The sequence below is a fragment of the Entelurus aequoreus genome, linkage group LG06, assembly GCF_033978785.1.
Source record: "Entelurus aequoreus isolate RoL-2023_Sb linkage group LG06, RoL_Eaeq_v1.1, whole genome shotgun sequence".
Lineage (NCBI taxonomy): Eukaryota > Metazoa > Chordata > Actinopteri > Syngnathiformes > Syngnathidae > Entelurus > Entelurus aequoreus.
Genome location: NC_084736.1, coordinates 23,398,543 through 23,408,177, shown reverse-complemented (window position 1 = coordinate 23,408,177; position 9,635 = coordinate 23,398,543). Strand labels below are relative to the sequence as shown.

The following is a 9,635-nucleotide window of genomic DNA, read 5'->3' as shown; positions in this document are numbered from 1 at the left end:
CTCGTCGTGACGCGGACTGAGAAACAATCATGGCCGCTTCACCTTCACGTGCACACGTGTCCAAGGTCACAGAGGTCAACCAAAACGTCCTTCAAAACAGCTGAGATCTCCAAACACACACACACACACACACACACACACACACACACACACACACACACACACACACACACACACACACACACACACACAATTAGCACCAAAACCCCGATGGAGCGGAGATGAAGGCGAGCCGCCGTCTGGACTCTCCCGCCGCGACGGTGATGGAAAACATTAATTCACAGCAGCTTCATCTTCCTCATCTTCATCTTGTTGCCAAACATCCGTTCCCAAAATAGCAGAGGAAGACTTTTCAGCGTGAAAACACTTCATCAGCTGGACACTTCCTTAGGTACGCCACTATGTTGGGATCAATCTTTCTTAAAAGGGCAACTGCACTTTTTTATCATTCACAATTATTATGTAAGACAAGAACACAAATGTTTTTCCTTTTTTTTTATGCATTCTAAATCGTAAACTATGGCAAGTAGGAGGTGGATAACAATCCAGCTAATAAGAGCACACTGTTGCGCCAAAAAAGCCCTCTCAAAACATCCAAAAAGCACCAACAATACTCTGCATATTACTCAAGTATTAGCGATATTGTTAGGATAAGTGCTAACACAGAGGAACTACTTTTAGTGGCGCATTAATTACAGAGTGCCAACAAGCTTATGCTGCTATATTAACACACTGAGCTGCTGCATCGCCTCTGAGTTGGTGAAAGATTATTCTAGATTATAAATCATGCCACTCACCTGGATAGTAGAAGGTTGTGGACATACACTGAGAAGTTGGCCAACTTTGACACCCAACTTAGACCCGGAGATGGCGAGAAAGACACGAAAAGAGGTTCGTTTGCGCTACCTTTGTGAGGATTATGATTCATTCTTCATATAACCTGGAAGATATAAGCATCCCAGTGAGAGCAGACATTGTACAGTGAGTGATTGTTTTATTGTGTCCATAGTTTGTATTTCTTATTTAGCACTTAGCAATACTGCTACATGATGCTTAGTGTGTTGTTGTTGAAGGGAACGTGAACATTGTGATGCGTCCGTGAAATTAATACGCAAATAAATGTACTCCTTAAGATGATGTCATCAAGATGTCTCAATCTCCCTGCAGTACCTGTGCTGACCCACTAGGGCTCACGGACCCCCTGTTGAAGACCTCTGATCTACACCAACATGAGAGCAGTTTACTAGTACTAGTACTACGAGTAGTAACTACTTCAAATGCATGTATTTTTTAATTCTAATATTTTGAATATTTTAATGTTTTTACGCGTTTAATTTTTCCATCCATCCATCCATTTTCTACCGCTTATTCCCTTCGGGGTCGCGGGGGGCGCTGGAGCCTATCTCAGCTACAATCGGGCGGAAGGCGGGGTACACCCTGGACAAGTCGCCACCTCATCGCAGTGTTTAATTTTTCTAACATTTCTAATATTTATCTTTGTTTTTTATGTAGTATTTTTATTTGTAATAATTTGTTACTGTTTCTAATAAATATGTTTGAGTTTTTTATGTTATATATTAATGTTAGTGTCTTGGAATTATTTTTTATTTGATGTTTTCAAAGTTTAAAAAAAATATATGTTTCTGATATTTTTTTTTATTTTTATTATAGTTGTAATATTTTTAATATTTTAATTTTTCAAAATAATGTTTTGAGGTTCCTAATATAGTGTTTTAATAGAATATCTATTTTTTATTTGTATTATATTTGATTTATAATACAGTATTTTGTAAAATATTGTTGCTTATATTCTCAAGTACCAAGTTATATGTTTCTGAGGTGTACGTGTCAGGTTCAAACACTGATGACATCTATTAAACAAGACAAGAAGCAAAGAATTAAACAGAGACAGAATTAAATTTGGCTCAATTTGAGGAGAGACGCCTGGACACTGTACCTTTTGCACAGGTGGCGAAAGATTGTACGCCACCTCTTATTTGGACTTTCCCTGATTACATGGCAACAGCTGTTTCTAAGGGGCGTGGGTCGTAAACAGCCATCGCCTTTGATTACAACAGTTCAAAAGAAAAGATCGTAAACAGTTCACAGAAAAGGTCGTACAACAGTTCAAAGAAGCTGTGCCTGGAGGGGAGTCTGGTCCTGCTTCCTCTTCGCTTTTGTAGTTCTTGGGTCAAGACAATATCTTTCTGTTGATTACAATACACGAAAGAAACAGAACACCTTCATGTTGCTTCCCATCGTACACAGTAGAGTTTTACAAGCCTTTTGATTGGTAGGATTAAAGACAGCTTTTGTCCTCTCGCCGGGAACTCAATGTAACACAAAGTATTGTGATAACTTAGATACAATTATTCTACAATCATTAGAGCAAACATGGCGTGTCAAGGTGACACAGGAAGACATTTCCGAGCGAACAGTCGGCTAATGAAGGGAGAGTCAAATGACTGTCATGTTGTTTCCATGATAGCGCGGCGTTAACGAGCGAGAACACGGACGCCTCTGACTGCATGGCGACATCCAATATTGGACCTGGTGAAACTTTGCAGACTTATCAGTTTGCTCTTTACGCTGACATCTCTTCACCTTTGAAGCGATGCTAAATGCTAATGAGGCGTCTGATGCGCGGAAGTGTTGAAAAAAGTTTACAAAGGGTCTGCGGCCGCCTCGCTACGTGACCCTGAGGTGCCTTTCTTCCACATAAAGGTGAAAATCTTTAGGAGAAAGGAGGCGAGAAGAGAGCAAACATCAATAAAAGAATATTAATAAACAAGATGCTAACTAACTGAAGCTAACAAAGATAAGAAACAGGAAGAATCCATGAAATAACAGCAATGTTGTTCAATGATTATTACGTATGTCTAGCTTGTGTGCTATTGTGTGCTTAGTTGTTGTGTAGCTGCTAACTCCTCGTACCCTACAGCCTAGCATGTTTACCTTTTGTAAATGAATTGACTAAAATAGAAGAAATAGTGTGCTTATTGGAGGACATTTAGATGTTATCTCTGTCCAGCTTTGTACAAGTAAACACGCTGCAGGACTGCTTGTATCGCACATGATATCACGCACAAGTGAACACGCTGCCGGACTGCTCGTATCACAGGACGTCACACACAAGTAAACAAGCTGCAGGACTGCTGTTATCGCACCTGATATCACACACATGTAAACACACTGCAGGACTGCTCGTATTGCACATGATCTCACACACAACTGAACATGCTGCAAGTCTGCTTGTATTGCACATGATGTCACACACTAGTAAACACGCTGCAGGACTGCTGTTATCTCATATGATATCGCACACAAGTAAACACGCTGCCGGACTGCTCGTATCACAGGACGTCACACACAAGTAAACAAGCTGCAGGACTGCTGTTATCGCACCTGATATCACACACATGTAAACACACTGCAGGACTGCTCGTATTGCACATGATCTCACACACAACTGAACATGCTGCAAGTCTGCTTGTATTGCACATGATGTCACACACTAGTAAACACGCTGCAGGACTGCTGTTATCTCATATGATATCGCACACAAGTAAACACGCTGCCGGACTGCTCGTATCACAGGACGTCACACACAAGTAAACAAGCTGCAGGACTGCTGTTATCGCACCTGATATCACACACATGTAAACACACTGCAGGACTGCTCGTATTGCACATGATCTCACACACAACTGAACATGCTGCAAGTCTGCTTGTATTGCACATGATGTCACACACTAGTAAACACGCTGCAGGACTGCTGTTATCTCATATGATATCGCACACAAGTAAACACACTGCAGGACTGCTTGTATCGCACATGATGCCACACGCAAGTAAACACGCTGCAGGACTGCTCGTATCGCATATGGTATCACACACATGTAAACACGCGGCAGGACTGCTCGTATCACACATGATATCACGCACAAGTAAACACGCTGCAGGACTGCTTGTATCACACATGATATCACGCACAAGTAAACACGCTGCAGGACTCTTGTATCACACATGATATCACAGACAAGTAAACACACAGCAGGACTGTTTATATTGCACATGATATTACATACAAGTAAACACACTGCAGGACTGCTGGTATCTCATATGATATCACACACAAGTAAACACACTGCAGGACTGCTTGTATAACAGGACATCACACACAAGTAAGCAAGCTGCAGGACTGCTTGTATTGCACATGATATCACACACACGTAAACACGCTGTAGGACTGCTCGTATCACACATGATATCAGATACAAGTAAACACACCGCAGGACTGCTGTTATCTCATATGATATCACACACAAGTAAACAAGCTGCAGGACTGCTTGTATCGCACATGATATCACACACATGTAAACACGCTGCAGGACTACTTGTATCGCACATGTAATCACACACAAATAAACACGCTTCAGGACTGCTTGTATCGCACATGATATCACGCACAAGTAAACACGCTGCAGGACTGCTTGTATCGCACATATCACATACAAGTAAACACACTGCAGGACTGCTATTATCTCATATGATATCACACACAAGTAAGCACTGCAGGACTGCTTGTATCACAGGACATCACACACAAGTAAACAAACTGCAGGACTGCTGTTATTGCACATGATATCACACACAAGTTAACACGCTGCAGGACCGCTTGTATCGCACATGTAGTCACACTGCAGGACCGCTTGTATCGCACATGACATCATACACAAGTAAACACGTTGCAGGACCGCTTGTATCACACATCACACACAAGTAAACACGCTGCAGGACTGCTTGTATCGCACATGATATCACACACATGTAAACACGCTGCAGGACTACTTGTATCGTACATGTAATCACACACAAATAAACACGCTACAGAACTGCTTGTATCGCACATGATATCACGCACAAGTAAACACGCTGCAGGACTGCTTGTATCGCACATATCACATACAAGTAAACACACTGCAGGACTGCTGTTATCTCATATGATATCACACACAAGTAAGCACTGCAGGACTGCTTGTATCACAGGACATCACACACAAGTAAACAAACTGCAGGACTGCTGTTATTGCACATGATATCACACACAAGTAAACACGCTGCAGGACCGCTTGTATCGCACATGTAGTCACACTGCAGGACCGCTTGTATCGCACATGACATCATACACAAGTATACACGTTGCAGGACCGCTTGTATCACACATCACACACAAGTAAACACGCTGCAGGACTGCTTGTATCGCACTTTATTTTGTACTATTGAGTTTGCCTTGATCAGACATTTGTATGTAAACAAAAAATAAGGAAAAGTGAGTAATAAAAAATAAATATAAAAATAATAAAATATTGTGTTGATATTCCATCCATTTCTACCGTTTATCCCCTTCTTGTTACACTGTCAATAGCACACAGGACAAATACAATAAAACATTAACAGTTAATACATGTGATCAGTATCTCACTCAGGGATGATTGATATTGGCAGCATCAAGGCCGTATTGGCACATCCATCATTCCAGCATCAAAACATTCAAAATAACAAGTTTCAATCTGATTTAAATTCCCACTTTTTCTGTCACTCCACATTTCCACACGTCAGTTTTCTCTAAAAATGTTCTCTAGTGGATGTTGTCACGTGTAGTCATGGCAACACATGGAGGAAAAAGATGAAAGCGAAGACATGAAGATGAAATTTTACTTTAATGAACTTTTTTTTTTCAAACTTTCATTATAAAAAAAAAACGATTGAGGCAGCAAAGCTTTGAAGTGGAGTCACATGACACAAAGAGCGGCGGTTATTGGTCGGGATTGTCAGGGTTATGAAAAGATAAGGAGCACATCAAAAGGCACGTTTTAGAATCATCATCTTCATCATCATCATCTTCTTCAGGGTGTCTGTCGTCCTTTCTTTAAAGAGCGTCTCTCACTCCTAGTGACGTCATCGCCCACTTTCTCACATAAATGATGTCATCACTCTCAGGAGGACTAAGTTATTGATTATTGATTAGTTACACCTCCAATCACTTCCCAAAGAGTCTCAGCTGTTCCTAATATTGTGCTCATCTTGGTCCTTTGGCTCTAGTCCAGGTCCTGAAACTCTTGGCGGGTGTTTTGGTCCACACCCGCCATCTTCTACCCGCCTAAAAAGTCGTTTATTTATGTCTACAGAGGGTCTGGGTTAGTTTTTACCGCACACTCACTTCAAGAAGAATGCACTACCGACATGACAAGTCCGAAAGAGAAAGAGATGATATGTTATTATCTGCTCACAGATGCTACCTGGTGGTTGTTTGGGCACACTGCAGCTAGTCCTGGATAAATGAAGCAACGCCCAGTCCTGAATGCAGGGGTGTCCAAAGTGCGGCCCGGGGGTCATTTGTGGCACGTAGCTAATTTTTTTTTTTTAATACAATTGTTAGCATTTTAATATCAGCATGCTAGCTTTTTTGCTAATTTTGTAGGTATATATACACCTCAGTGTCAAATGTTTTGTTACTTGACTAATGATACCTGTTAGCATGCTAACGTTAGTATGCCACCTTTTTTTTAAGTTAATTTTGTAGGTAAACACCTCAGTCATATTTTGGTACTTAATGCATGCCAATGTTAGCATGCTAGCATTTTTGCTAATTTTGCTGGTATACACCTTAGCGTCAAATATTTTGTTACTTGACGAATTGAATTATACCTGTTAGCATGCTAACTTTAGTATGCCAGTTTTTATTTTTTTTAGCAAATTTTTTAGGTATACACCTCAGTCATTATTTGGTACTTGATGCATGCCAATATTAGCATGCTAGCATTTTTGCAAATGTTGGTTTACACCTCTGTCAGATATTTTATTACTTAACAAATGATTCCTGTTAGCATGCCAACGTTAGTAATGTTAGCTTTTTGTTGGTTAATTTTGTAGGTATACATCTCAGTCATATTTTGGCACTTGATGCATACTAATGTTAGCAGGCTGGCATTTTTAAACAACATTTTCAGGTACACACCTCAGAGTAATATATTTTGGTACTTGACGCAGGTTACAATGAGCATTTTAGCATGAGACATATATTTTAGTTAATTTATCAGGTATACACCGCAGTGTCATATTTTGGTATTTCACTTATGCTAACTGTAATCATGCTCTTGTTAGCATGTTAGCATAGTACTATTAGCATGTTAGCTTTTTTAGTTCATTTTGCTCATGTTTTTTGTTAACTGACGCTATCTGGCCAGCTTGCTAACTGTTAGCATTTCATTTCTGCTTTGGCTCTTCAGCATGCCTCCGAAATTTTTAATGAAATTGCATTTTCTCGTTCTTTGGAAAAAAAAATCTACATATTGTACTGGTTTTAAAGGAGAAAACTACCAAAATGGCCACCGCATCCTTTGATTTGTCAGTCTATGGCCGTCAGTGGAAAAACTTTGGGCGCCCCTGCCTTAATGCTTCAGTCCCACGCAGGATTCTCACAAGAATGAGGCTAAAACTAACCCAGATCCGCTGTGAAAGTGTCAAGGTCAACAATTTGTGAGGCCACAATCCAGCAGATATGAAAACTTTGGAAACTGTGGTCCTTCCTGGCCCAGAATGAGGTTCCGCGCGCGGACGTGCGGTCACTTCTTGGCGTCGGTCAGGATGATGTTGGCCGTGACGAACATGAGGCAGAAGACGGCCCACAGCACCACAAACCACACCCACACGGCGTGGCGGAAGGGCGAGCGGTGCTTGTTGATGGCGTCGCGGCCCATGACGGGCTCCACGTGGCGCCGGGCGTAGTGCACCAGGAGCGCCGGCACCACGTACTGAATGCCCGTGCCGGCGTAGGCGCCTGTGATGCCCACCATGGTCTCCAGGTTGTGGGTGCAGAAGGCCACCAGGACGGGCGGCACCAGGGTGATGAGCGGGAAAACCACGCGGTCCACCACCCACGGGTAGGTGCCGCCGTCGCGGTGAAACAGCGTCTTCCAGTTGTTGCGCAGCGTGACGGCGATGATGGGGAAGTTGGTGCTGATGGTGAAGACTGGGAAGAGGCCCAGGAAGTAGCGCAGGAAAGGCACGTCCAGCACCTCGCAGTTGTCGGTGAAGTCCAGCGTGTACATGTCGTGCAGCAGCGAGTTGTCGAAGCAGAAGATGGCGGTGAAGGACAGCAGCAGGTAGAAGGCCAGGATGAGCACGTAGTCGGCCAGCACCAGCACGCCCACGCGCTTCTTGTCCGAGATGGGCGTGACCAGCGAGGGCAGCGAGTGCTGACACATGAAGGAGTACACGCACACGCCCAACAGGTTGGGCACGCCTGACAGCGAGGCGGCGGGCGGCCGGCCCTCGCCGGCGCCTTTGCTGATGCGGATCAGCGCCAAGATGATCATCATGGTGAACGCTGGGAACACAAAACAAGACCTGGACGTGACAACCTAACCATGCGAACGGAATACTTCAAGAAGTATACCGTGTACACTGTCCCAAAGTAGAACTACTACTGTCCTTGTGCACTTCCTGGAAATGACCGACAATATATTCACCTTCTTCTTCTCTCCTTTTTCATGGTCAATTGCAACCACTCCGGTTAGTCCCTCCCCTTTTGCTACGTAGCCAAGATGGCGACTATTGAGTGTCCTTCACTGCACACTGTCTTACAGCAAGTACAAACCCTGTTTCATTATGAGTTGGGAAATTGTGTTAGATGTAAATATAAACGGAATACAATGATTTGCAAATCCTTTTCAACCCACATTCAATTGACTGCACTACAAAGACAAGATATTTGACGTTCAAACTCATAAACTTTTTTTTTTTTCTTCAAATAATTAACTTAGAATTTCATGGCACTGTGTTACATCACCTTTTCTTTTAACAACACTCAATAAACGATTGGGAACTGAGGAAACTAATTGTTGAAGCTTTGAAAGTGGAATTCTTTCCCATTCTTGTTTTATGTAGAGCTTCAGTCGTTCAACAGTCCGGGGTCTCCGCTGTCGTATTTTACGCTTCATAACGCGCCACACATTTTCAATGGGAGACAGGTCTGGACTGCAAGCGGGCCAGGAAAGTACCCGCACTTTTTTTTTACGAAGCCACGCTGTTGTAACACGTGCTGAATGTGGCTTGGCATTGTCTTGCTGAAATAAGCAGGGGCGTCCATGAAAAAGACGGCGCTTAGATGGCAGCATATGTTGTTCCAAAACCTGTATGTAGCTTTCAGCATTAATGGTGCCTTCCCAGATGTGTAAGTTACCCATGCCTTGGGCACTAATACACCCCCATACCATCACAGATGCTGGCTTTTCAACTTTGCGTCGATAACAGTCTGGATGGTTCGCTTCCCCTTTGGTCTGGATGACACGATGTCGAATATTTCCAAAAACAATTTGAAATGTGGACTTGTCAGACCACAGAACACTTTTCCACTTTGCATGAGTCCATCTTAGATGATCTCGGGCCCAGAGAAGCCGGCAGCGTTTCTGGATGTTGTTGATAAACGGCTTTCGCTTTGCATAGTAGAGCTTTAACTTGCACTTACAGATGTAGCGACCAACTGTATTTAGTGACAGTGGTTTTCTGAAGTGTTCCTGAGCCCATGTGGTGATATCCTTTAGAGATTGATGTTGGTTTTTGATTCAGTG

The 9,635-nt window shown here is 42.7% G+C and overlaps 1 protein-coding gene across 3 annotated transcripts in view; it reads right to left on the bottom strand.

Moving 5' to 3' along the window:
• Positions 1 to 5,253: 5,253 nt before the first annotated feature.
• The window catches only part of tmem104 (transmembrane protein 104), a 102,915-nt gene continuing 98,533 nt past the window's right edge, over positions 5,254 to 9,635 (bottom strand). For 2 of the 3 annotated variants that reach the window (XM_062050315.1, XM_062050316.1), the window contains one exon: positions 5,254 to 8,392. In XM_062050315.1, the coding sequence (XP_061906299.1) occupies positions 7,629 to 8,392 (764 nt within the window). In that variant the 3' untranslated portion in view covers positions 5,254 to 7,628. The remainder of the gene's footprint in view (positions 8,393 to 9,635) is intronic. The other variant, XR_009826513.1, reaches the window with a different exon arrangement.